Source organism: Procambarus clarkii, chromosome 47 (genome assembly GCF_040958095.1).
Source record: "Procambarus clarkii isolate CNS0578487 chromosome 47, FALCON_Pclarkii_2.0, whole genome shotgun sequence".
Taxonomy (NCBI): Eukaryota; Metazoa; Arthropoda; class Malacostraca; order Decapoda; family Cambaridae; genus Procambarus; species Procambarus clarkii.
Genome location: NC_091196.1, coordinates 21,417,022 through 21,444,032, shown reverse-complemented (window position 1 = coordinate 21,444,032; position 27,011 = coordinate 21,417,022). Strand labels below are relative to the sequence as shown.

At 38.0% G+C, this 27,011-nt stretch overlaps 1 protein-coding gene across 4 annotated transcripts in view; it reads left to right on the top strand.

Moving 5' to 3' along the window:
* NaPi-III (Na[+]-dependent inorganic phosphate cotransporter type III) overlaps positions 1 to 25,668 on the top strand; it is a 61,239-nt gene extending 35,571 nt beyond the window's left edge. For 2 of the 4 annotated variants that reach the window (XM_045749717.2, XM_069302086.1), the window contains exons 2-11: positions 5,176 to 5,788; positions 11,773 to 11,871; positions 12,659 to 12,802; positions 15,133 to 15,315; positions 15,516 to 15,635; positions 16,085 to 16,147; positions 21,092 to 21,271; positions 21,513 to 21,799; positions 22,008 to 22,246; positions 22,556 to 25,668. In XM_045749717.2, coding sequence (XP_045605673.1) covers positions 5,596 to 5,788; positions 11,773 to 11,871; positions 12,659 to 12,802; positions 15,133 to 15,315; positions 15,516 to 15,635; positions 16,085 to 16,147; positions 21,092 to 21,271; positions 21,513 to 21,799; positions 22,008 to 22,246; positions 22,556 to 22,646 — 1,599 coding nt within the window. In that variant the 5' untranslated portion in view covers positions 5,176 to 5,595 and the 3' untranslated portion in view covers positions 22,647 to 25,668. Of the gene's footprint in view, positions 1 to 4,679; positions 5,139 to 5,175; positions 5,789 to 11,772; positions 11,872 to 12,658; positions 12,803 to 15,132; positions 15,316 to 15,515; positions 15,636 to 16,084; positions 16,148 to 21,091; positions 21,272 to 21,512; positions 21,800 to 22,007; positions 22,247 to 22,555 lie in introns of those variants that run through there. The other 2 variants (XM_045749711.2, XM_045749712.2) reach the window with 2 other exon arrangements.
* The last annotated feature ends 1,343 nt before the right edge of the window (positions 25,669 to 27,011 follow it).

Sequence of the window (27,011 nt, the reverse complement as noted above, 5' to 3'; positions counted from 1 at the left end):
ATTATCGTACGCGTATTTGCGCATGCGTACGTGCGCCTCCCCTCAATCCCACACATGTATTCAAGGCGAGAGCGAAGACAAATGCGCTGGCGAATACCTAAACCATTGAAAACGTGGTGCAAAGCCCGAGCCGCGGTAAAGCAAGCCCATTAACACCCTGGAGGTGTTGGTCTTCACCACCTCCCTGCTGCAGGCAGCAGCGCTCACCAGTGAGTGTGGCAGCTGCCGGCCGTACGGGAGTGTCGGGTTACGGCGTTGTCGCCATGGTGTCCTGGCAAAATCTCGGGTGAACGGAAGTTCCGGCCCTTACTGGCCACCTGAGTGACATGTGGGCGGGCCTGGACTTGACTGCATCTCGTGTGTGTATCTTAACAGCATGAGAAACACCCGTCACTAAATAAGTAGGCATCTTGTGCACCGGTTGCCAGTTTGACGAGGGAGAAGGAGCCCAAATGATCCTCGGACTACAAGGAAAGAGATCCCTGGAGACTAGAAAAAGTGCTTTGTGATCACTATAATCATTGTCCAACATCGCCGACGCTCCGATGATTCGACATGAACACGATTAAGCAACATTCTGAGGAAGTAAGTGTTCTTGAAGTAAGAGAGAGACGCTGGCTGAGGAAGCGGAAGCTGCTCAAGGCGTCCACTACACAAAGTTAATTATCTATCGTTATGAAGACATTGCATCACTGGTAAACCTTAGACCATTGCCTTGTGTCAAATAACAGGATGGCCACAACTCAAGGAGCCAAGGAACATTAATAATAAATTCGATGTGTAGCGTTGTAAGACATCGGTGACATTGGGAATATTATTGGAGCCAGGAGTATAGATGGCGTCTGGAAGCTGTAGTAGTGTAGTGTGTGAGGGATGGTGTCTGAGAGTCAGGTAACAGTGGAGGATGGTGTCTGAGAGTGAGGCAGGCGATGAAGCACGCCTCCCTGCACTCCGTGATGCAGGCTGTGAATGTATTTTGATCTAGATGTGCCAATGAACCTAAATCCTGCATCAGTTGCATCTCAGGCTGGGTTAGAGGAGGTGGTGTAGTGTTATAACATATTGGGTGGGTTATAACCTCTCAAACTCCTGTCGAACAGAGGCAGGCGGTAGAACAGCTCCTGCCACTCTCTCTAGAGCAGCTAACCCGGCCCTCCACTACTCACAATTGATGAGTGGACGTGAGCGAGGCAGGCGGCCAAGTGTTAGACAACATTAATTACAAGCGCTGCTCCCACTGTCTTCTCACTAGACCACTTAATTAATATGTAATTAGTGCATCTGGCATCAGTGGGAGGAGGAATATAGTTGTACCGTATCCCGCCAGCACCGTGTTCTCGTCTGTTGTGCTGGCGGGGGTTGAGCTTTAGCTCTTTGGTCCCACCTCTTAACTGTCAATCAACTGGTTTGACTGTAATGATTTCTGTCTTTTCTGTTCCGGTACTAAAAATACTTTGTATACGATACTAGAAACATCTTTTGTAATTTATTTGCAGCTATTAACATTAGCAAATGTAACTCCCGATGGCAGTTTTATGGACCAAATTGTTTTTGTCGTATTTTTTGTACCGAATCTGAGCGTTGTTTACATGACAAATACAAGGAATTTCACCCCTCATAGCGTCTAATATTCCTATCAGTATTTGTACCCATTAATAGGAGATTCAGTTACAAGATCCCTGGAGTTGACTCAACAATTACTCATAATTTTGTTATCTCAGTTATCTCGACAAACACACACAGGCTCACACGCGGGACCAAAGAGCCAAAGCTCAACCCCCGCAAGCACAACTAGGCGAGTACTCAAACTCACACACAAACTCACACAAGCGTTCTTAATTCATGCAATTTATTTATAATAATATTTATAATAATTGTGACAGACCTAAGAGGCTTCAGTCTCCAACAACGGGAACTAACTTAAAGACATTTACTGTGGTCAAAGTGTAGGTACGGTAGGCTGGGGGGTAGGCTCAAGATTATGGTCATTCTCTATAGGCGTGTTGCAGACAATTTATGCTAAGTGATCCAGAGAAAGATTTAGTGAAGTATGTTGTTAATTGTGGCACCTGTTGGCTCTTTAGGCCGAGCCTAACGGTAGGTGTGATGAGTGTGTGAGTGATAAGTGTGAGGGGTAGGTGGGTCATGAGTCTAGTAAAGGTATAAAACCTAACACGAGAGACTATTTTTATCAGGAATTAGGATTTTTATTGTTTTTATTTTATTTTATTGAATTAAACACTATTACATTTATTTTGATATTGTTTAACTGCTTGTTCAAGTCTTCCAGATAATGAAACAATTTTTAAAGGTGTTTTTCTTAAATGTACATTTTTCTTGGTTATTCATATGAGAGAGACTTTAATAACCCACTGTTTTAGTGTTTTAAGTTGCAGGTGTTCAGGATTTCGGCTCCAGGTGATGATGCATGCCTGTCAACGTCACTGAACCTTTCCACGCCCGCCAGCTCTGCGCCCACACGCCCACGCCATATCCTATCGAAGCAGAATATCAATACCAGGCCACCTGGCGCTCACGAAAGAGCAGCTCCCTACAGAACTGAGTTCGTAATCTACTAGATACGGTGGGCGACTCCGCGTCGTTGGTTAGGCCGGTCAAGCCATGGGCGTTGTGGTGTGAACGGTTACATAGTAGGGACATCGTGGATAGGTTGGGGATGTAGGAGATAGGTTACAGGAAGCAGTGTACGCAACATCAGTGGGTGATTTAGGTCACCTGGCGCAGCTAGGCGAGGTGGCTTCGTCAGGTCACTGAGCACACCGCCGGGAGCAGTGTAACAGGGAATTTATTGATAAAGAGCCAGGCGCCACCACGCAGTAAGGTGCTGGTGGTGGTGTACAAGGCCTGGCGGAGCGAGAGTATGGTAACGGAGCGTGGGTTGGGCCCACCGCCTCCTGCAGGAGCCCGGGTAGCCTAGTAGGACACGCTCTGGGAAACACGAATGATCTTTAAGTATAGATCACATAGTATAGAATTGAATACAATTACAGGACGCAATATAATATAAATAAAAGGCAGCAATGATAATACCAGTAATAATAATTATCTTATTATTGAGAAAATCAGAAGCCGGGAAAAATTTTGGGAGTACCCAAGCACAGACAAGACTCCTACTCAAGGCTTCTACTAATTTTCTCATTGATACAACACGTTAAAGTAATTACTTTGTACATTATTATACAAATCATAGATGAAGTAATGAGGAAGATGTGAATACGAGCTGACTAAAAGTCGCTGCAAGAAATGCTGCGACACTCGTGAGTGGCAAGACTAGAATCTATTACCGTATGAATAGATCCACTCCCCACAGCAAGCAGTGACGCGGGACCTCACTAAGTGGCGCAGGTGGTCTCTTTTGAGTGAATATCTGAGTAACCGTACAGTAGTCACTCCGTCGCCTTGACAACAGCAACAACAGTCGTGTTGACCACGCCATACCTGCGCCCGCCTACCCCCCCAGTATTTTCCCGCGCGGTGGCTAGGCTTGCACGGTCTTGTCCCTGAGTTATTCTCACCAACGTTCTCTCGGGCGAGGCTACAGAAACAGTGGCCCCTACACTACAACATAAACATCAGTACAGTGAACCCCTTGTATTAGATCACTGCCACAGTTATCATCACTGCATTCACAACACTGGCACACGTGTCACTGCATTCACAACACTGGCACACGTGTCACTGCATTCACAACACTGGCACACGTGTCACTGCATTCACAACACTGGCACACGTGTCACTGCATTCACAACACTGGCACACGTGTCACTGCATTCACAACACTGGCACACGTGTCACTGCATTCACAACACTGGCACACGTGTCACTGCATTCACAACACTGGCACACGTGTCACTGCACCAAAACACTGGCACAGTTGTGACTGAACCACTACAACACTAGCACCGATGTCACTGCACCACCGCAACACTGGCACAGTTGTCACTGCACCCCCACAACGCTGGCACAGTTGTCACTGCACCACCACACAACACTGGCACAGTTGTCACTGCACCCCTACAACGCTGGCACAGTTGTCACTGCACCAGCACAGAGCACTGTCACAGTCGTCACTGCACCATCATAGAACACTGGCACAGTTATCACTACACCACCACACAACACTGGCACAGTTGTCACAGCACCACCACACAACACTGGCACAGTTATCACTGCACCACCACACAACACTAGCACATTCGTCACTGCAGCACCACACAACACTATCACAGTTGGCACTGCAGCACCACACAACAATGGCACGGTTGTCACAGCACCACCACATAACACTAGCACGGTTATCACTGTACCACCACACAACATCGGCACAGTTGTCACTGTACCACCACACAACTACACGGGGACCACCACCACACACCAACATAGTTATCACTAGACACGGTCTAGTCCTATTATCTAGATAGGCTACAGTAATGTCGTAAGTGTCCAGCAGTGTCTGTTCCCACTGATCGCAACTACAGATTGAAATCATTCTTGCTGGTGGGTATTCAGTGAGTTGCTGAAGACGACTACAGCTCTACTGTAATGGTAGGGTACAGGACTTACTGGTCAGTGAAGGAGGCGGGGCTTGGGTAAGATGTGGGGAGGCGTGGTCATACTGGGAGACGGGGGTATATAAAGGCTGGGAGGCCTCTGTGCTTCAGTAGAGTTGGTGACTCGTCCCACTAAGTTAGCTGCCTTCCAACGCCACACTTGCTGCCCGCCAGACCCACGTGGTCCACACCTAGTCCACCTGTTCGCGTTCGACTTGTGATTCTTTACACATTGACCTTAGGAATATAGGACAATGCGTTTAGTAGCACTGTTATTATTGGCCCTTGCGTCGGGTACCGCCTGTGCGGACACCCTTGGCTTGGGTCTCACCACATCCACCACGCTGGCACCCAGCCTCCCCGATGCCTCCTCCATGGCCGATTGGCATGCATCGACACTCTGGATTATCATCTTTGGATTCATCCTGGCTTTCATACTTGCCTTCGGCGTGGGTGCTAACGACGTGGCTAACGTGTTCGGCACGAGCGTTGGAGCTAAGGTGTTGACGTTGCGGCAGGCATGCATCATCGCTACAGTGGCAGAAATACTGGGCTCCGTTCTTTTAGGTAAGCATATTTTAATGTCTTGTGAATCTTTCCACAGGTCTCCGCCCGGAGCTGCTCCGTCGCCTTCTCCTTCATCCACAACCACACTCTCCTGTGACACACACCTTCATCTTAGTCTTTTCTACTCATTCCATTTTTTTACGTGCAGTCATTCTCGTCACCTGCCATCCCATCTTGAGGCACACATCCTCATTTGAGCATTTTTTCTACTCATTCCGTAATTTTGCTCACGGCAATTTTCTGTCACTTGTCATCCTGTTCCCTTAGGCACATACTTCACCCATTTAGGGATCGATAACACCTACCTCCATAGATATCATTTCATCCTGAAATTTCTTTCAAGCCTATTACTGTTTTTAGCACGTGCTACAGCCTTGTATAATAGTCACTTGTTTAGTCCTACCTCGCCAAAAACACCACATATACAGACACACACACACACACACACAAACACACCATGGAGCCCTTCTCAGCTGAGCTCTTGCCCTTCGTTATAGCCGGCTTCATCATCGCCTTCATCTTGGCTTTCGGTGTGGGAGCTAATGACGTTGCTAATTCCTTTGGCACGTCGGTAGGCTCCCGCGTATTGACACTACGGAACGCTTGCATCCTAGCAACCATATTCGAGGTGCTTGGGGCTATCCTCATAGGTAAGTACTGTTTACATTTATCTGTTTGCATTTATCGGGGGCAGGAAGCCTGTGTGTATATATATATATATGCTTTAGGCTTGTATCGAGGCCCCCAAAGATCAAAGTACTCGCCCTCCCCAGGATTCAACTCTACGACAGTTGCGTAACTCCCAGGTTCCTATTTACTGTTAGGTGAACGAAGACATTAAGTGAAAGGATACGTGCCCAACCATTTCGAACCCGGGATCCGTGCTGGTTTGGCCGTTTTTGCCTTTTCTAGTAATGGAGTTATTGCTTGAAAATTCCATAATACTATATAGCATAATACCCTTTTCCTCATGAACTGATCTTGCCCATTCTAATCTGGAACCCATACCTAGCCTGTGGGCGATGGCTTAAAGGTTAGTCATATAATGGGTTCAGGAAATGGACCCCGACGATCTTTAGGTTAATCAATTTGTGTTTTTTGGTGAACTAGTTCCGTCATATACCCAGCCAGTTGGTAGGAGTGGAAAGGTTAGTCCCTGGCGTAGGCAAACTTGGAATACTCGGCTATCATTTTTATAGTATCTCATTTTTAGTAAGGTATTTGGACACTTACTACAGGCCTGCACACGAGTGGAGTAAGGCCAGTCTTGAAAAATGTTATTCCATGTGAAAACATAGGACATGACCACGGCGTCTTACAAACCTGGTAGTCTGTTGACTCAAACTAATCGTGAACCCAATTAACAAAATTAGCACCGTGGCGCCACGGGCGTAGCCAACGTTTGTACTGGGTCGCTTGTGGGAGATGCTGAAAGTGGACCACAAGAGATCAGAACTAAATAATGAAAAAAAAAGGTGTGTTGGCTAGGCTGCCAGGCGCGTGAGCAGAAATAGTAGAGTGCAAGTGTTAGGAGTTGATTTGCTCTCCTGCATCACAAGGCCGATATAGTGAATGTTAATTATCTTGCCTTTTACAAAGTTATGACTATTGATTAGTAATTGGACGACCCCTCAGTATATGTCGATCAAAATATTTCAAGAACAAATTATTTGATATAGGTTCTCTTTATTAAATCAAAATGATTATCACGTTGCCTGCAATAATGCTCCAGACAACCCGTTGTCGTCCCCACCCACTGAGGGTTCGTCATTCTTCCTGCTCAAGCGCTCACATAACATCCATTATGACTCAATTTCCTCTCAGTAAATACGAGAGGAAGCAGCTTCATTAGTTCATTCCTCTCCCAGTAATCCCAATCACCGTAACACGGACCCAAAACACTTGGTGCCGGTAGAGGGCTGGAGGATATACCTATACATTAAAGCGCTCATTGTAAATATAGGTAAAAGTTCAGTTAATTATCAAGAGAGCGCGCGCTAAGCCAGTTCCACTGTATAGCGAGACGTGTAAGATAGCGTGTAGTAAAGGGGTGTGTGGGCCCGCTGCCAGCACTCTGGCTTAGGCTTCAACCTTCACATTGTCAAACTAGTTTTGCTTATATTGAAAGTAGCTGTTAAGAAAAGGATACTTGTCTGTCATCAATCTGACAAATAAGATCTTCATAACGTCGGCGTTAAATTTCAATATTCTTTACTATGAAGTGATTTAGTTAAAGTTGTTACTAAATGCAGTTGAACATGCATAATTTACGTTAAACATATTGCCGTCCAATAAACAGTCTCGAGTACAATGATACATTTGATCACCGCTTCTCATTTGCACGTTTTAAATAAATTGAACCCTATACAACATACACGTCAGGTTCAGTTATGAGTGATCATGTTTAGTTGTTGTTGTGCAGACGAGGAGTCACAATAACGTGGCTTAAGATTTGAAGCCTATTGATGTTCTTAATGCAAAGAGAACATAAAATATTACAATCGTATCATTAATACGGTTTGGTAACATACACTTTAGGTCATGTTTCTTGTATACAACTTAATACTTCATATAAAAAGGAGTGTAACATTTCCTTACTAGAAGAAGTTTAGCAGAAAATCCTTCAGTAATCTAAAATTCTATTGTATATTTACATAATATATAATATGCGTCAAATGAAAGTTAAGCATTCATTTTACAAGTTTGCCTCTTACTCTTAACTCCCAGATGACAATGACATCTCCAATTCCTCCTTGGATTTGCCTCAGTCGTGTGAAAGTTAAGCTTCGTATACCGATTCGCCAATTATGGAAATAATTGCAATTTGCTTTGCGATGCTAATGCGTTATGCCTCATCCTTGTAAATTCTATTTTGTACGTATATATATTAAGGCATCTTTCTTATTTTTAGTAAATATATATTTTACCTCCCTCAGTCAAATCGTCCAGCATGGCTAAAGTGTATTAAAATAACATCATCAGTAAGGACGTTTATTGGACTAAAGTGTATGTATTGCATTTGAGGGTTGTGGGGTGCGAAGTGGCCGCCACCTGCTGCGCCGCCAGCCCCCCACACCAACTTCCGACCTTCAACGCAAAACACCGCTCATTGCCGCGCTTCCTGCTGCCACAGAGTCCAGTACATAGTTTCAACATACTAAAACTTGCATACGTTTTTGTTGACCTTAAGCACTCGTCGTGCCTGCTAAAGGATAACTTCGTGTAACCTTAGTTTTATTATTAGATGATCATCCTGTTACCCATGGCGGCAGATGAGGCTTTTCAGATTATTATTATTAGTTTTAGTTTAATTTATTATGAGGCGACTTGCTATTTAACAGTGCTCGTCACATAAGAACGGATACAAGTACTCAAAATGGCGTGTTTAGCGCTCTCTTACACGCTATCAACGAGATGGTAACCAACGTAATTACTTCTTCCTCATTTGCCGAGTTATTGTTATACTACTCGTTGTTTCAGGAGGTATAATACTGAAGTTCTTAATTACTGACAACAGAAAATGAGGTGAAAGAGAGGGCCAGAACTGAATTACGACTAGTCACATGCCTACGTCAGCCACCCCCCCCCCCAAGATAAGACAGGAGGTAGGGCTGGGTGGATTGTGTTTCCCAAGGGTGCTAAAAGGCCTCTTAACCGTCTCACACAAGGCTAATAGGAGTAAGCTAGTTAATGACAGACAGGAAACAGAGGACTATAGTCAGATAAGAAATGTTGAAATGAAGGTAGGATGGAAGCGAGGTCCCTCTAGGTTCTATTTTCAGACCGCTGATCTGTTAAAGACCCACCCCCCTCTCCCCAGACAGGGTGGTCACAGACCATCCTGTCTGGTAATGATTGTAGACTACTTCAAGAAGACAAATACAAACTACAGCAATGGAAAAATAAATGACTCGCCATGTTCACACCATAAAATGTAATGAATGCTAGAGTTCAATCACAGCAAGTGTAAGATAATGGCTATGGAGAGATATAAAAGATAATCAGAAGGACACAGCAGCAAACGTGGGACTCGTGACAAAGGCACGAGATTCGTTGACTCAGATAATTAATAGCTAAGATGCGGTGCCTTAGAAGCGTAACACGTACAGATAAGCTCACAGCCCTTGCCGGCGCCGTATAATTTCCCCTCCTCTCTCAGGCGGCTTTTGTGCACCAAACTGCGAACAATGAATTCAAGTATGGGTAGGCTACAAGAAGAAATATTTCGAGGAACTCTTAATACAGCTTTGTAACTTGTATTTTGTTGATTTTGGCCTAAAGGGAGAGTTTATAGGGCACCAACATTTATCCCTTAATTTTAAGATTTAACTTATGATCCTAAGGATCCTTAGTCCAACTAGTTAATCTTCCATTGGCATTATCAGCTTATTAGTACGCTCTATTTGTGTGGTTACTTTCCAGATGCTCGTATTCTGTCAGCTTGTGTTGACGTTACAAGTTCTGTGATACCCAATACTGTTTATCAAAACCCTAATGGAGTATCCATGTGTGTGGCTCTGGATGTTCAGTAGGAGTAGACCTTGATACTCAGATGAAGGCCAGGGATAAGAAGGGGCGAGCAGTACGTGATAGAGATTATGTGATTGTGGCCACCACCACCACCAGCTAATTTATTGTGCACACCTCACCTGGGAGGGGAAGGCACTGTCAGGAGAAAGCGCCAAGACGTTAGACTATATATCATTTGGAAGGAATCACAATACAGATTTGGGATGGGACGGGGGTAATGGTGCCAAACCACTTGAATGGTCGGGGGATTGAACGCTGACCTGCATGAAGGGAGACCGTCGCTCTACCGTTCACCCCAAGTGGCTGGGCATCACACCCTGACTCAACATTCACACTAATGTGTGAATGTTGCCACCAGCTAGTTTATTGTGCACACGTGACCTGACTTGTTACTTCCCTCCCACTACATATAAATGTTACCCACTAGTAACGTCCGCACCCAAGTAACCCACTTAACATACTGAGTCCGATGCATAGAAAACGTAAATATTTGTCAGCCATTACTTTCCTTAAATTTGCAATTATAATGTTAAGATAACGTAAAAACACGACCCATTACTCTTACTCTTGATAGGAAGGTTGAACGTCAACCCCTCTGGTAAAGTTTGGTGTTGGGTTCAATGAAGGCCTATCATAAGCAGATTAAGGTCACAACAGTAGCTTACTGTCAAGCAAGTATACAGTAATTTAATTGTGATCATAGTTGAGGACTAAAGTAAATTCATTGTATATACACGGAGAAGTAGGGTATGTCTGAATATCCCTTGGAGCCACCTCACAGCTCTATCAAGGCAGACGAGTCTCCCACGGTCTTGGCACTGCAGTAGTATGTGAATACTGTGATCTTCAAGGTTGTATCATAGCTGGCGCCACCGGTCGGGTCAGAGACTTGTGGCGCCAAGGGCGGGGTGGTGGCAGTTTTTAATGAGTTGGGTGGGGTGGTGGGGGGTAAAGGTTTATGGCAGCTCCACCCAACACCTCGGTTAGGTTTCACCCACCCGCCTTCATTGCTCACGTGCACTACATAATCACTAGCTACATAATCACTAGTTCTGATTATGTAGTATATTTTGTATTTTTATAATTATTTCCACAATTTGCATATTGGTAATTCGCTAAGACATGAAAACGTCAAGTACAAGTACAGCAATAATAAACAATAATGCAAATACCAGTCAGCCTATGTATCTAAACAGGCATGTTAAAATTGTGGGTAACATATTATTATGGATCAAATATCTTGGTATTAACTAAACATTAGTTTTTACGGCAGACAAGATCTATATGCATATAGATCTATTCATATAGATGTGACCGGCGTGGTCAGATCTACTGTATATGAATAGCGCTGCATGTTTTGAGGTACAGTATTTATATCGCAGCCTAATCCCACTCGGTAACAACTAGCAGTTATTACTGTACATTTATATAATTCGGTATATTTATCATTTATAGGCTTTTGAGTTAAATTATTTTATAAAGACTGGCTGTACAAAAGTGTGATATTATATAAAGTGAATGCTTAAAAGTGTTTCGATTTATTAGGTCGTAGTTAGGGGACTCGACAGTGTTATGTCATGGCTCTCAGAAAGTCCCAAAGAATGAAGTTATAACTGCAGAACCTGATAGGAGTTCGAATCAATATTCAGATACAGGTATATCATTATTTTTTATTTATTTTTTTTATTGATATATACAAGAGTCCTTATATTCTTGTACAGCCACTAGTACGCGTAGGGTTTCCTAACAGCGATAGTGCTAGAGCAGTGCTAACTGTCGTTAAGAGATCAAATAATTATAGATAGGGTCCTGTAGCATAGTGATAAGCGGAGTCGGGTCACAACGAAAGTGTCACTGTTGAATTTCCGCGGCTGGACAGAAACGTTTGGGCACGGTTTTCTTTCACCAGATGTTTCTGCTTACCTAGCAAATAAATAGGTACCGGGAGTTAGGCGATTGTTCTTTGATGGGCATCCTGTTCCTCACTATGGGAAATCACATTTAAACATTTAAACCACTTTAGGTAATTCTTTCAAGTAATAATTTTATAGACAGTCAAACCTGTGGTTCGTGACCCAATTTAATATTGTGTTTGATGTTGCAGGTTATAAGGTCTCCGATACGGTGCGTAAAGGTATCCTGGATGTCTCTCTCTATAACAACACCGAGAAGGAGCTCATGTTGGGTTCTCTCGCAGCTCTAGGTAAGTTCTTCCACACACTTTAACTGGCATATTAGGGCATGTACATTAAAATAATAATAATAATAAATAAAAACAATAAACTCAATCTCTCTGTCTGTCTGTGTGAGTGTGTTTACCTAAGTGTAATTACAGGATGAGAGCTACACTCGTGGTGTCCTTTCCCAGCACTCTTAGTCGTATAACGCTTTCCTCTGTTACAACCTCTGTTGGAGGTTGGAAGGAGGGAGAGAGAGATAGAAGGAAAGAAATATATAGAGAGAAAGAGGGTAGATAGAGGGAGAAAAAGATGGAGAAGGGGAGGAAGAGAAAGCTGGAGAGTAGTTAGAGGGGTAAAGAAAGGGCTAGACGTGTGAAAAGGGGGAGTGGGAGGGAATGTGAAGGAAGAAAGGTAGAGTGGGAGCGTGGGGGATAGGGAAAGAGACGAAGGAGAGGGAGAGATGAGTTTTCTGCCCGAAACGCTGCGCGTGCTAGTGGCTTTACAAGACTGTAATTACCATATTTGTATCCTCACATTCCTTATGTACATTCTTGTATATGCATAAATAAATAAAATAAAATAAATGAGAGGAGAAGTTTGGGAAGGGAAAGAGACTGGTGCAGCCAGGTACCCCATGTACTTGAAGTTTCATAATGATTTACAAATATATGATTTTTTTAGTAGCATTGTTAATAGGTGGGCTTTAGTTAAATCTGTGAACTATTTGAGTTGATATCTGGAATAAACCATTCTTGACATGCTGGCATCAGTCAGGAACAGTTAATTACAAATGATGTCCATTTCCAACAGGGGGTAGTGCAATGTGGAACCTAGTGGCAACCTTCTTCAAGCTACCCATATCCGGCACCCACACTATCGTTGGAGCCACCGTTGGCTTCTCTCTCTGTGCTCGTGGGTTCCAGGGCGTCAACTGGGGAACTTTTGGCAAAATTGGTAAGTAGCATGCTAAACACAGCATATTTTGTGTATACTGTACATATATGAAAGGTTTTTCATACACTGATTATTAGATAGGAATTTGTCATTTTATCTAAGGCTTCAGAATGGGTTATTAATACTGTACTGTAACTGAGCAATTATGGTCAGCATTGTGTTATCGTGATAGGTTTTTCTTCTTTTAATTAAATCCTATATGTTGTGTATGGGTATACAGTATAATTAAGGTACCGTATTATCAGTTCCTTTGTGTTAAAGTATCAAATTTGCCACTTGCATAAATTAGAACATCAGAAAAGGAATTGGCAGCACCCTGTGTGGAATTTTGTATGCTAAGCCAGTCTCCATCATTTCGTCACACATTTACACGTTCAGAGCATAAATTCATAATGTGTAATTTATACAAATTAATTGAATAATCTTTGCATGATTATTGTCCTATGCCATGCAATACACTAGTTTGCTTGAAACTATAATGAAATTCAAAATAAAAATTAATTTTGTACTGTATTGGAGATGATGCTTCCTCGTTAAATAATTACCAAGGCAAAACAATAAGCCAGTATTATTATATCTGCTCACTATACTGTACTCAAATAGCATGTCATAAGAAAGGTTGTGTGTGCTAAGAGTACAGTACTGTTGTGCTGGGTAAAGCGTGGGCTGGTCTGCTGGCACACTTCACACACACTACTGGCTCTTGCTGGTTCTTCCTATTTTTGGTTGCGCACATTCTGTAACTCAGGCTGCCCATCAGAGGTCTCTGGTAGTGTCAGTTATTTTTAAATAATTGATTCACTGAAGAACATGTAAACGCCCTGTAAAGTAAACAGTAGGTTGAAAAATTTTAGCCTTTAAGTCTGGCACTGAAACTTTAAATTGTTCAGTACCTTATTCACTTGAATTTAATGTTGAAATTTAGAACCAGGCATTGAATCCTGTGGGTCCTTCAATTGCAAATTAACTGTCATGACTATAATTACTGGAAAGTATAGCACCCTGCATGATTCCCGGATGATTGCTGCCTTCACTGCTGCTTCCTAACAGATTTTTGTTAAGATTTTATTTGCATGTCACATTTTTTGTTTTGGAAGCAGGAAACCTGTTAGGCAGGTGTGCTAAGCTGGTTAAACAAGTAATATACACGTCATCCACTGTATCCTGTCACAACATTGGCTTATAGGTTTGGCTTGGCATGCCTGACAGTTTGTGTTCACAATGACTCCACTATCAGATATGTTCAAAGAAAAACTTATTATTACTGTACTGTACCTATTAACGAATATTGATACTAGGATCTAGTTAGTTGAGTATTGCATTATTATAACATTAACTGATGAGACACATATAGATTGCACAAACCTTCTATATAGCTACTGGTACTTTATATGGGCACACATTATACCCAAAATATGCAGACAAGATGTAGCCAACAAAATTTAACACATGAGAATAAAAACCTCATTCTTAAAACACTAGATGGCACTATTGCATAATAGCAGTCTAGTACCTGTAATTTTTGGAGTAACATCAAAGGTTATTAGTAACCTATAATCCATGAATATGACTAATCATGTCAATCAGAGATTGGGGTGACTTAATTGCCTGGATATCTTGTAAACATTAATTATTTCAACGCTATCTCATTTTCTATCTCATGTAGACATTCCGTAAATAATAAATGGCCATGGTGAATTTATTCTCATTAAGATTTCATATGCTAATTTATGATGTCACTTGGGATAGCTATGTAATTAGTTATATATCCATTCATGTTTTACCTTTCCAGAGTCAATATACCCAATGTTTAAAGATACACTCAGAGGTTGCATTATTTATAACCTTTTATCAAAATATGAGGGTTGAATATTGTGGCCAGTGATCAATTTGACTAAATGTCTAGTATGAGAATTGGTCATGTGGTCACAGCAAAGCATATGCCTGGAAAGTGATCATAAGTCAAACAAAGCTAGTTGAGAGAATAAATATAAATTAATACTATAACATGATGGCATCTTTCTGATTATTTAAACAGCCACTACAGTTACTCTGAATAATTAACACAAAAAACATATTCTGTAATTAGTTTTCATCTATCATAAAACTTGGCTTGTCTTATTACCAGTTTCCAGCTTAAAACATTGTTTAAAAATCAGGAAGCAGTTTAATATGCAATTTTATTTACCTGAAGCTAACTATACAGTACAGTACTTTAACCAAGGAAATATATACAGTATGTCAAGCAGTAAAGAATTTGAACTACTGTAGTGGAGTTTGCTCTTAAAATTTTTCATGTAAATATACTGTATGTTTGTTATTTTTTACAGTTGCATCATGGTTCGTATCCCCTGTTCTTTCTGGTATCATGTCTGGCGTCATTTATTTGGGAATCAACCACTTCATTTTGAAGAAAGAAAAGCCACTCGAGCCAGGTCTCCGTGCTCTCCCCTTCATCTACGGCTTCACTCTTCTCGTCAATGTCTTCTCAATTGTCCATGATGGACCCTCAAGTAAGCATATACAATACAATACAATACAGTCCATATTTCAACTTAAACTGTAATCTATGATAAATACTAAACTATATAATATCTGCATTAAATTTTGTTGAGACTTAAAGCTAACATATCTCATAAAATCATAGTAATAATCATGCACTATTACTGAATAGTGTAATGTTAATGAAATTGATCTTGATTTTTACTTCTAGTGTTGAAGTTTGATGTGATCCCATGGTGGGGTGCCATTGTGATATCCCTGGGTGTGGGCATCCTCACCATTCTCGTTGTTCAGCTAGTAGTTGTCCCACGTCAACGGAAGGCTATTAATGGTAAGTTTCCATTATCTATGCAAGTATTTCTGCTCAGTGTCGGATTGATGACTGTAGTGCTTTAGTGACTTCAAGCAAGTAAAGCTGTAGTATTGCATAGTTTAAAATTATGCATTTTTTACTGGCATGAAATGCTTGAGAATAATTTGGATTCAGAACTGCATAAAATTTGATATTTAATCATTTTGATGATTAAATATCAGCCCCTGTAGGTCTAGTTTACTAATATAGTGTTGTTTAACCAATCCAACCCAAAACTTGCAATTGCTATTTTGACATAAGTATAAGAAAAATTATATTAGACATGATCAAATCAGTGTTCCCCATTTTTTTGTCATGATCTTTTTAAAATTTATAAAGCAATACATGTTGCTATACAAAATTATAATTTTATCCACAAACAAACCAACTACCTCATGATTGATTGGCATTTCCCCACACCCAAACAGCCCAACTTGACATTGCAGCCACCAAACAGGAGAATGAAGTCAAGTTCACTTTCGACTCTGCTGGTAAGTGTATACAGAATTCAGAAAATATCTGTAAAATCAAATTTTTTACAGTATTTTCCAGATTTGTATTTGAAAACTAGTATAATATACTAGTTATACAGAATTATTTCCCTTAAATTCATATTGTAGATAGACAGCATGCTGATAAATTTTTAACTGTTCGTATTAGGATTTTCTTATGCTGTAGACTGAACAGTTATAAATTTATTTGTTTAGTCCATTTCCAAATAATCTAGTTAAAACGCAGAAAAATTTATGAATGTGTGGCACTTCTTTTATTTTGCACTAGAGCTTGTTACTGCTTATTACTTAAATATCCACTGGAGGGGAATTTCCCTGTAAGATTCGTTATGGCTTGTGGAAATCTTTCTCTTTTCTACTAAGCTGGCTTTAAATATTTTCTATTAAGTAATCGTCTACTCTTGTTGTTTGTGTGATTACTGTTTGCACTTCACTACTGCATTTATTTGCAAATGAGTGCAATGGGAACATTTGTAAAACCTAACCTAACCCAGCTATTACAAAGGAAAAAAAAGTCATATTTTGTTGCATTGTGATGCAACAAAATGGCTGTTTTTATCCAAATATCATTTGTTTCAAGAAAGATGACATGAATGAGCAATTTCATAAAGAAAATGATAATTATGCTTAACACTGTTAGCTTCATTAAAGTTTGATGACTGGTAATTATACAAAATTAAGTCTGTAGTGATATCAAACTGATTAAACACAAACAGCAACTAATTGTGCTATCAACTCCAATAACGAGGAAAATATTAAATATACTGTTATAGTAATTTCAATTAGTTCATAAATTTGTGTTTTACAGTACAGTACAATTTTTAACTCTGCTTCTTATATGACTAAATTAAATATGCCTTCTCTAATAGATATTTAAATACTGTATAGCATGACAAGCAGCTATTTAAATGCAGCATTACAAGGAACAGCATTGAACAACAGCCTGTCCCAGTTCAGAACATGTTCACGCTTATAAAAACAAATTACAAGGAACTTTCTTGTATTCTTAGCTCTGAAACTCCAGTAATAATATGGCATCTATGACTATAATTACATGTCATTACCAAAGTCTTAGCTTAGGTTGCAGCAATATGGTATGCTGCATTTCTTCCCTGGATTATACTCTCTTGTACAGTACTGGTATTACAGCAAGTGTATCTAAACTGCTATTATCATAAACTGATGACTTAAAAAATATCTTTGATATTTAGTATTGCTGATAAATACACTTTTGAGATGTCTGGGTTGGCATTATAATAATAAATAATAATAATAATTTATTTGCAAGAACATAAAATGGGTTAGTGAGATTACATAGGATTGCTGTTTTTACATTCATGCAAAGCCACTAACACGCATAGCATTTCGGGCAGATCCTTAATCTAACATATCAGGCAAGATGAAATTGTACATTGTAGCAAGGTTTTTATATCAACAAATAACTACAATATAAGTTGACAGAGGTGATTACACTGGTAAGGATATGTGTCTTTAAGTACTAATAATGGGGAAGTGGGGCAGTACAAGATACAGTGAGAGTTTGAAGCACAAGGTAGGAAACTATGAGGATGAAATTAGGTACTTTTTGGTTTTACTTTTGAACAGGGGATGGGTTGGACAATTTTTAATTCATCAGAAAGTGAGTTCCAAAGGTTAGGCACTTTTATTTGCATGGAGTGTTTGCACAGATTTAGTCCGAATGGGGATATTAAATGGATATTTATTTCTGGTGTGGCGCTCTATTACCTATCAAGGTTTTGTAATGTAGATAGCACATGAGAATGTGTGGAGTGAGTGTATGTTTAGCATGTTCGGAGACTTAAATCGAGGGCTGTGTGTTTGAAGACAGAGTTTGTTATAGTTCTGATAGCAGATTTTTGCCAAGCGATAATAGGTTTGAGGTAATTTGGAGTGGTTAAGCTCTATGGCCAGATACCGTTTGTAAAATAGGGTATAGATTAGTGCATAGTATAATGAGAGTAGAGCAGAGTGGGGACCATAATATATACCGACTGTTGTTGACCAGACCACATACTAGAATGTGAAGGGACGACGACGTTTCGACTTGAGAATGGTCCAGGACGGACCGAAATATCGTCGTCCCTTCACGTTCTAGTGTGTGGTCTGGTCATCATACTTTAGCCACGTTATTGTCACTCATCGCCTGCATACCGACTGTTTTTGAGACTTTTTTGGCTGTGTGTTGTAGGTGGGCGCTGAAGTTCAATCTCTTGTCTATCTATAGGGCGAGAAACTTTCTCTCATTTTTATTGGTAATGTAAACATTGTATATCTGAAGTTGAATCTGATTTGATGATTTACTACCAAATAGAATGTAATAGGTCTTTTCTATGTTTAGTGTAAGTTTGTTGGTTGACATTCATGCGTGGACTTTTTTTTTTTTAATTCATTGTTGACATTATTATTTAGTGTGTGGGGGTTGGGGTCAGAATAGATGAAGGTAGTATCGTCAGCAAATAGAATAGGTTTAAGAATGTTAGAAACATTTGGCAAATCATTGATGTATACTGTATAAGAAATAGAGGTCCCTAGATGCTGCCCTGTGGCACTCGTGTTGTCAATGGTAGAGAGGGTGAGGTAATAAGTAAGGTACCAATACCTTATGTATTGGTTATGTATATCATACATAATACCATATATATTGATACTTTGGGATCTCCAAGCCTGATTTATCAAGATTTGTTGGTCTTGATATATGTTAATCTTGAATTCATTTAATGTTTTTTCAGATAACTTAGAAATGGTTGAACTATTATATAATGAAGGTAAAGGCATATATATCCCAGTGTTATGATTTGTTTTGAACAGAAACTTGCTTTTGAACTTGCTATTTATGCCCTTGTTTGTCTTTTGTCTACTTGGGACATTTGAGGTGTGTAATTATCTCAATTCTTATCGGAAACATTCCCAGGTTTAATTTCTTATCATATATGCATACATTTTGCATTATTAGCACTACTCGGTACTTCAGAAATATATAATACTGTAATAATACTGTTAGATTACAGTATATGTAATTACAGTATATGTATTATATACAGTGTTACAGTATATAATACTGTTAGAAATTATCTAAATTTATTTTGATATTACATTAAATTCTTGATATTAAATTGCAGTTTTGTGGTGAATTTTTATATTGATTACTATAGCAGTATTCATTACTGAAAATACTATATGCAAAACTTTTCCCAAATATGTCAGCCTCAGCTATCTCTATGCTTAAGTACAAACAAATCAGTACTTAAAATAGTTGTGAAGAATTTTACATATTAGCTTATCTATCACAGAATTCAAAGTCCACTATACTATTCCAGAAATTTATCATTCATAAGTATAGTACTATTCTTGTATTTAAATATAATTGCAGTATAGTGGGCCTTGGAAGATTGTAATTTAGCAAAAATGGGTGGAACTGTTGTTCATTAGGCCACCAACAAAACATATTGGGGAGAGTAAGATTCTACAGAGTCCTGTTACCTGTTATCTGCTGGGCCTGGCCACAGACCAGGCCATGAGAATGTAGATCCTCGGAATCATTGCAAGTTTAAGGTCTAATTAACATCGCAGTCTACAAGTCTAACTACTTGTAAAAGTAATTAGCAGAGTCATTGGCAGCCATATGAAATTCTGCATATCGAAGTTGTATACAAAATTCTTATAGCTATTTATATTTCCGTTTTCCACATTTTTAAACTCATTTGTAAAGAAGAAACTCATCATATGCCTTTGTTGTGAACATTTTAAGACTTGCATAAATGATAGTTTTTAGCTGACATATTGTACAGTGCAAGGGTTAGGGTGTTTGCCATTTGCTGAATCAAAATTTGTGGGCATTATATTCCTAGTACAGTACATATTAGTACATGTACTACTAATTTGAGCTATGTGCTATATGGAATCCTTTTATTGCAAGTGTATGTAATTTTGTTTGAAACTTCATTCAGAGCTCAGTATAATAATAATCAATATTTTGATCGGAAATTATCTAAACTTTATCAGTTTCTTTTAGTATATTTAGATTAGTTGGAAATGTATTGAGAATGATTAACACGCTGTTGTCCATCAGTGATGTCACACACTATAATCACAATAACATTCATACAGTGTATATATAATTTATACTAACAGACATTTTAGTTTATTTTGATTTCTTAACTTTTTGCTGAAAACATTTACATCTCTGGGTGAGTGGCATTGTTCTAACCCTTTTGCTTCTTTGATGTAGTTTAAAAAATTGTCACATCTTTGAAATGTTAAAATCGGTTACAAACCATTTAAATACATACTTGTTTTCATAACTACCACAGTTGCCAGCAAACAGCATATAGTAAATAACTTACTCACAAACATTAAAAGTACCAGTACTAAGTACTTACTGAACATGAAATATATAATAACTCCATTCAGATGTCTTAAGAAAATTAAGAATTTTTATATACCTTTAGTCATGCGTTCATTTTTATATTGAACCTGCATATGAAAAATAAGAGTGATAGCTATTTCTTTGTGTAAATGGTATTGAATAAATTGCATCACATAGCAAAAGGGTCAACATGATGAGTGACTTGTTCTGTGTTTTTCATAACATGACATCCTACTTAACTTACCTTATGGGATTACATTTTTATCTTGTAGGTAAATTTGTAGTGTTGCATCTTTGCTCTCACCTTTTCATTGCAAGTTATGTGTGCGTTTGTTTATTACAGTACATTTGTATGATATATATATCATACAATATGTATGATATATATATATCATATATATATAAAATATTTTATATGCATATATTCAAACATTATCTTTTGCAATGCAGAACTGAAAATGTTTATTCATAATTTTGATGTGTACACAATTTCAATATGGCTATACTACAATTAATTTTGTTATATTTTGTTACAGATAATTCGCGTTCACCCTCACCTCCGAACCAGGACATCTCTGTGATTGAGAAAGGCATCTCCCCCACAACCTACACATTCAACAGTACCACTGAGGTCAATGGATACATACCTGCAGAAAATAAATCTAATCTTCTTGGTAGTGGACTTGATACCACCTCCCCTTCATCCAACTCTTTAGGTAAGAACACAAGCCTAAAACTTTCTTTTAGTTATTGAGCATGCCAGAAGAAAATTAAATTCAAATAGAGTAAATTTGTTATGTAATCTACTTTATGAAAACATTAATAGTTAAAATCAATAGTTAAAATCAATATTAGTTTCATTGTATAAATAAGTACATTTTCACACATTGCTGTGTAATTTTCAATCACATTACTGTATAGGTGTATTACACATTTATTATATTTTGTTTTTCACAGGTGTTACCAACAACAGCAGCCAAGTACCTCTTGTGAGTACCAATCAAGTGAAAGTGATCTCAATGGAGGAACTTGCTGACAAGAAGGATGTTGATGCTGACAGAATTGAGGTGAAGAGTCTCTTCTCTTTCCTTCAAATTCTTACAGCTACATTTGGCTCCTTTGCTCATGGTGGAAATGATGTTAGTAATGCTATCGGTCCTTTGATAGCTCTGTGGGCAATCTACACAGAGGGTTCTGTAGCACAGTCCTCTCCTACACCTATCTACATTCTCTTATTTGGTGGGGTAAGTGTGGCTCACTTTTTCATGTACAGTATCTGTAAATATTAATTGTTTACTGTACTGTATATTGTTTTATATTGCTGTTTTCTTAAAATAAATTGCATGAAGATTACTGTGCAGTCAATGCATGAAATGATGTTAGAAAACACCTAGGTCAATCATAAATTAAATGGATAATTCACTAATGAGCATAATTAACTTTTATTTGCAGCTGGGTATCTCTGTGGGCCTGTGGGTATGGGGCCGTCGTGTCATCCAAACTATTGGTGAAGATTTGACCAAAGTGACTGCATCTTCTGGCTTTACTATTGAGATAGGATCTGCCTTTACTGTGTTGTTTGCTTCAAAAATTGGTCTCCCTATTTCCACGACTCACTGCAAGGTTGGATCTGTTGTCTTCGTCGGCTGGGCCAAGTCTTCTCGTCAGGGTGTTGATTGGAAACTTTTTAGGTAAGACAAAGGGCACTTTTTTGAGTTATAATAGTGTATCACTTTGGAAATACAGTATGTAGTTAATTTAATAGTCTATTTTAGTACATTAATTTTATAATTCTTAATTTCCAAGAAATCTTCAAATTAAATCATGGAATTTATTTATCTAATTGCTAAACTTTAATCAAGAAATCTTTTTTTAATTATAATACTGCTGTGTACTTTAAATTTTATTAAATCAATTATCCACTAAAATTATACCGTGAATTTGTCTGTAATATAGAAATATGTTATTAATGATACTAATTTTACATCTTTTGTCAACAGGAACATTGTGATAGCATGGGTGGTCACCGTACCTCTAACAGCTGGGATATCAGCCCTACTCATGCTTATATTTAGGATTGCCTTCTTATAAATCACTTCCCTGCTACTGTGATACTCAGCTGGGGACATTCACTCCCAATCCCAGCTCCTCTTGTACCCAAGTGTGGCTTCTCCAAGGTCCATTCTTGCAGCATTAATTAGGATTTTTATGTTGGATGCCAGTGGTATGGAATCACTGTGTGGGTCCTGCTGCACAATATGCATGTGTCTGTGCACATTAAGATATATTTTTGTTTAATAGAAATACAGTATTATTAGATGCCAGTCTGTCTCCAATACATTGATTCTTTGTGATGCTTAAAATCTGCAAGAGGAGTATGGTCACAGGACTTGGTGTTGGTAAGGAGAGTCCCCTGTGCTGCCATCATTACCAAGTTTCACAATTATTGGCAGCCTTAGCCTTTTCATTACACCACTTTAATGTACAATCTTCACTGTCTCATTAAAACAGTGATTTTTGAATTATTTAATTAATTAAATATTTTGAATGACTACATAATTGCTTATAAAAGTTAAAATCTATCCTGTGTGCAATTGTATTGGTAAAAATATTTTCAGTAATTTTTTTCGGAAATGCAGATACATTGAAGTTATTTATCTGAGAGTAACTGACAAGTTTTGCATGGCACTGCCAAAGACATCCTTTGTTGCCTTGTTTCCTCCAAGAGTTACTCCTCCTTTAGGGAATGACATCATGCATTGAACTTTTTCCAGGCACTTTATCTACTACCTTCCAAAATATGTAACTTTTTTTTTATTTATTGTTGGAGTAAATATCATTCCATAACGAAGGACTATCTTTTTTTTTTTTTTTTACCGTAAGTACTGGATACTATTCAGTTACTATCTAGCATAAATACTCTTTACATGTGAATTTTATTCTGCAATTTCCTGTAATAATTATGGAGTTCACTGTTTTTAGGGGATTGTGGTAATGAATAATAACTTCATTGTGATATATCTTTTGAGCACAGATGTTTATGAAAATGTTGAGGTTGCCTACAGATGCCCTTGCTCTCATACAGAGTTGAATTTCTCTCTCACAAGTCTAGTTAGAGGATGGGCAACGTGTGATCGTAAGGGATCACAATAATCAAGTATAGTAATTGGTAATAAATGATTACTCAGCAAAGTTATTCATATATTTTAAGAATCATTGAGAGTATAATTTATAAATGTAGATGATATACTCATAAATTTTCAAATCATTTTTGGCTGTGAGAGAGTTAGTTCTCCTATGCATTCATTATCATACAATGGGTTTCACACTGTTCATATTCAGTTGCAAGGATGTTTACATTCTTACAATCATCCATACATATTTATCATTTTCATTACAGTACTTGTTAGTTGCTCTGGGAAGCATAATGCTAACTTGGAAAATATTAAATGTTATTTTTTTTATAAAGTACATTAAAATGTGGAATGTTTGTGTCAGAGCAGTCTGGTTTGTAATGGTACGTATGAGTTGCATCCAGGTCTATATTTTGATATACTCCTTGTGTATATGGTTTAAGTTAATAATGGCCAAATTCAACCAAATAAATTTGATGAAAGAAATTCTGATGTCAATTAAAGAAAATTATGTTTAATCATAATTTTACTGAGTATTTAACAAAAATTGTTCAAAAGTATGTTGTATCAATATGATTACTTTCTGTATGTAGGTAAATTAAAAGAATACAAGGTGTACACGAGATGCAGTGTGGTTTTAATTTTATATAGTTAATCCCAGGTGTGTGATTCGGAGTCTCAATCCAGGCACAATATTACTGTTAATGAGCATCATGCAGCCAGGATGGGGTGGGGTGGGATATGTTAAGTGGGATATATATATTTACTAGGTAGGGAGGGTTTAGGGATTTTGATGGGTTGGGTAAAACAAACTAGTCGTGCTTATTGTACAGGGGAAACGTGATAGATATCCTGAGCTGTATTTTAATTTCCAATGTATTTGTATATTTTCATGATTAAATATTGATATATTACATAATTTTTATATATAACGAAGTATGAATAATAATAAAAAATTGTTCAATAGCATTTTTCACTGATGATTCTCCTTTTATCATTGTGGAGTAATACGATGCATCTGGTCATGTGTCTCAACATGTGCAACTGACTACACAATGCAGGTCAATGAGTGTATTTGTAAAAGGTTCATCCTTAATATAGTTCTGGTACTCTCAATAATGAGCCTTTCCATCAAATTCCATTATCTTCCATAAAGCAGAGAAAATCTACCTTGCAATATCCAGTTAGTGGAACAATCTCGTTTAAACTATTTTTCAAGTTCCTTTTGGAATGAAAGGTATTACCAGTTATTTATTTTACTTATTACATAATTTTTCATACGTTTTATGATAAGCCAGCACTTTTTAGCAAGTTTTGTCTTTGATAGTAAAATATTGCAATGATTTTCCAATCTGCACTTTATTTCTTGAGCATTATGCAATTGTTGATCTCAAGTCACTCTTTCAAATTTTCTTGCAATGTCATCATATAATCCGTATGTTTCAGTTCTTTAAGTCATTTACCATGGCCCTAAATTATTACTGATTCTGCCTTTTCCCTTTCTTTTACAATGCATTGTAATTTACAAGATACCCTTGCTTAATTGACAAGTTATATTTTAAATTTAGTTTATATATGAGTATATTGTTCATGTATCTTGCAACACAAAATAATACTCCAATGGCATTAAAGTAGCTTTAGCTGCAGATTAGTGCTCCAATTTGGTATTTTATCAAAGAAAATATAATTTATTTATTATTGCAAACATTTTATAATTCAAATTTAATTAGGGCAGAATTGGATGAGTTCGTAATATTCATTGGATTCTGCTAACAAATTATGTAAAAGCTGCAGATATAAATAATCTTAGAGTATTGATGACTATTTCCTTCATGCTGTTAATGAGTTTTGAAACCTAAATTGTAAATTATATTTAAAATATTGCTGATTTAGCAGCAAGAATTTATTTTCTCTATGAGGATAATAACTGCTACCAATCCACATCATTTGTACAGAATTAATAAAATATTTTGTTTGTATTATGACATTTTTAATATATCCTTTTACACCAAACAAACTGGTAGGTCACAAAATGTTTTATGGTGGGTTGTGGAACCTAAATTCCAAGTACAGTACTGTACTAGTGTATCTAAATCATTGAGAATTAGCAAATGGTGAATATCTTGCTGTTTCTAACTGTCATAACCAGTGCATAATTGCACTTATGGGGCTGTTACATTTACCCAACTCCCTCCCCCGATTTAATTCCCCTCGTTTTCTGTTAAGACACACAGAATTTTAGATTAAAATTTTCAATTTTAATTTGTATTACACAAGTTTTAAATATAAAAAAAAAAAAATTCTGGTTTATTAAACAATATAGATTTTATACAAAATTTTAAAATATCCTGAGTTATTTTACAATTTATTGATATATTTTAGTTTTGCTTTATTAGTTTTATAAAACTGTAATATCAATATAGCTATAGGTTAAGTACTAATTGTAATTAAGAAGCAATAAAATTATTATCTTCAAAAACTAAGACGGTTAGGTGAGGTTGTGGTTTTCTTTTCAGTTTTTGGGGTAAACTCAAATATTCACTATATTTGACAGTACGATTTAATACTAAGTGAAAATAAGTACAATTCCTAACTGCTATGAATAGTACATAATTGCACTTATTTGTCTCCTTACATTTACCACCCCATTTTTGGAGGACGGGCTGCTTGAGCAGGCAGTTTTATCAATTATGAAAGTGTGGCAGGGGATTGTAGGTTTTTCAGAGTTTTAGAAAATAGGACCACAAATCTTAAAAATGTTGGAGGAAAATTATTTAAATTATGAAAGTGTGGCAGTCACAGGTCTTTTGACTGTTAGGAAACAGTCGAGTCCCAAAAAAAGTTTGGAAGCACTTCTTTACACTTAATGACAATATAGTTCTAGAAGTTGTCCACAAACTGTGTTCTAGCTTTAGCAATAAATGCACAAACATATACTGCACTCAGGATGTGTGAGCACTGTGAAAGTATTTAATATAAATGATTTGACAATCTCAGATGGCGAGGCTGCCCACTTATGAATACATTGTAAAAACAAGTAAAAAGTAGTGGAGGTGGGCAAGATTAGGATTGTTCAATTTTGAGCTTCCAAAGACAGCTTGCCTAGTCAGCCTGTCAGCCTGTAAAGATTTTTTTTTACACAGGTTGGTATAGGACAAAAAACTTTTTCACCTGTTAGCAGGCTTAGAGCTTTTCCTTCCCAATGCTCATGGCAAGCCTTCCCCACTAGTTTTCCCTGGAACACTATACACTCATCCCCCTAAATCGTTTACGGGGCGAATGTTACCACTCTGCCACCAAGGACTCCATCTAGTCTCTACTG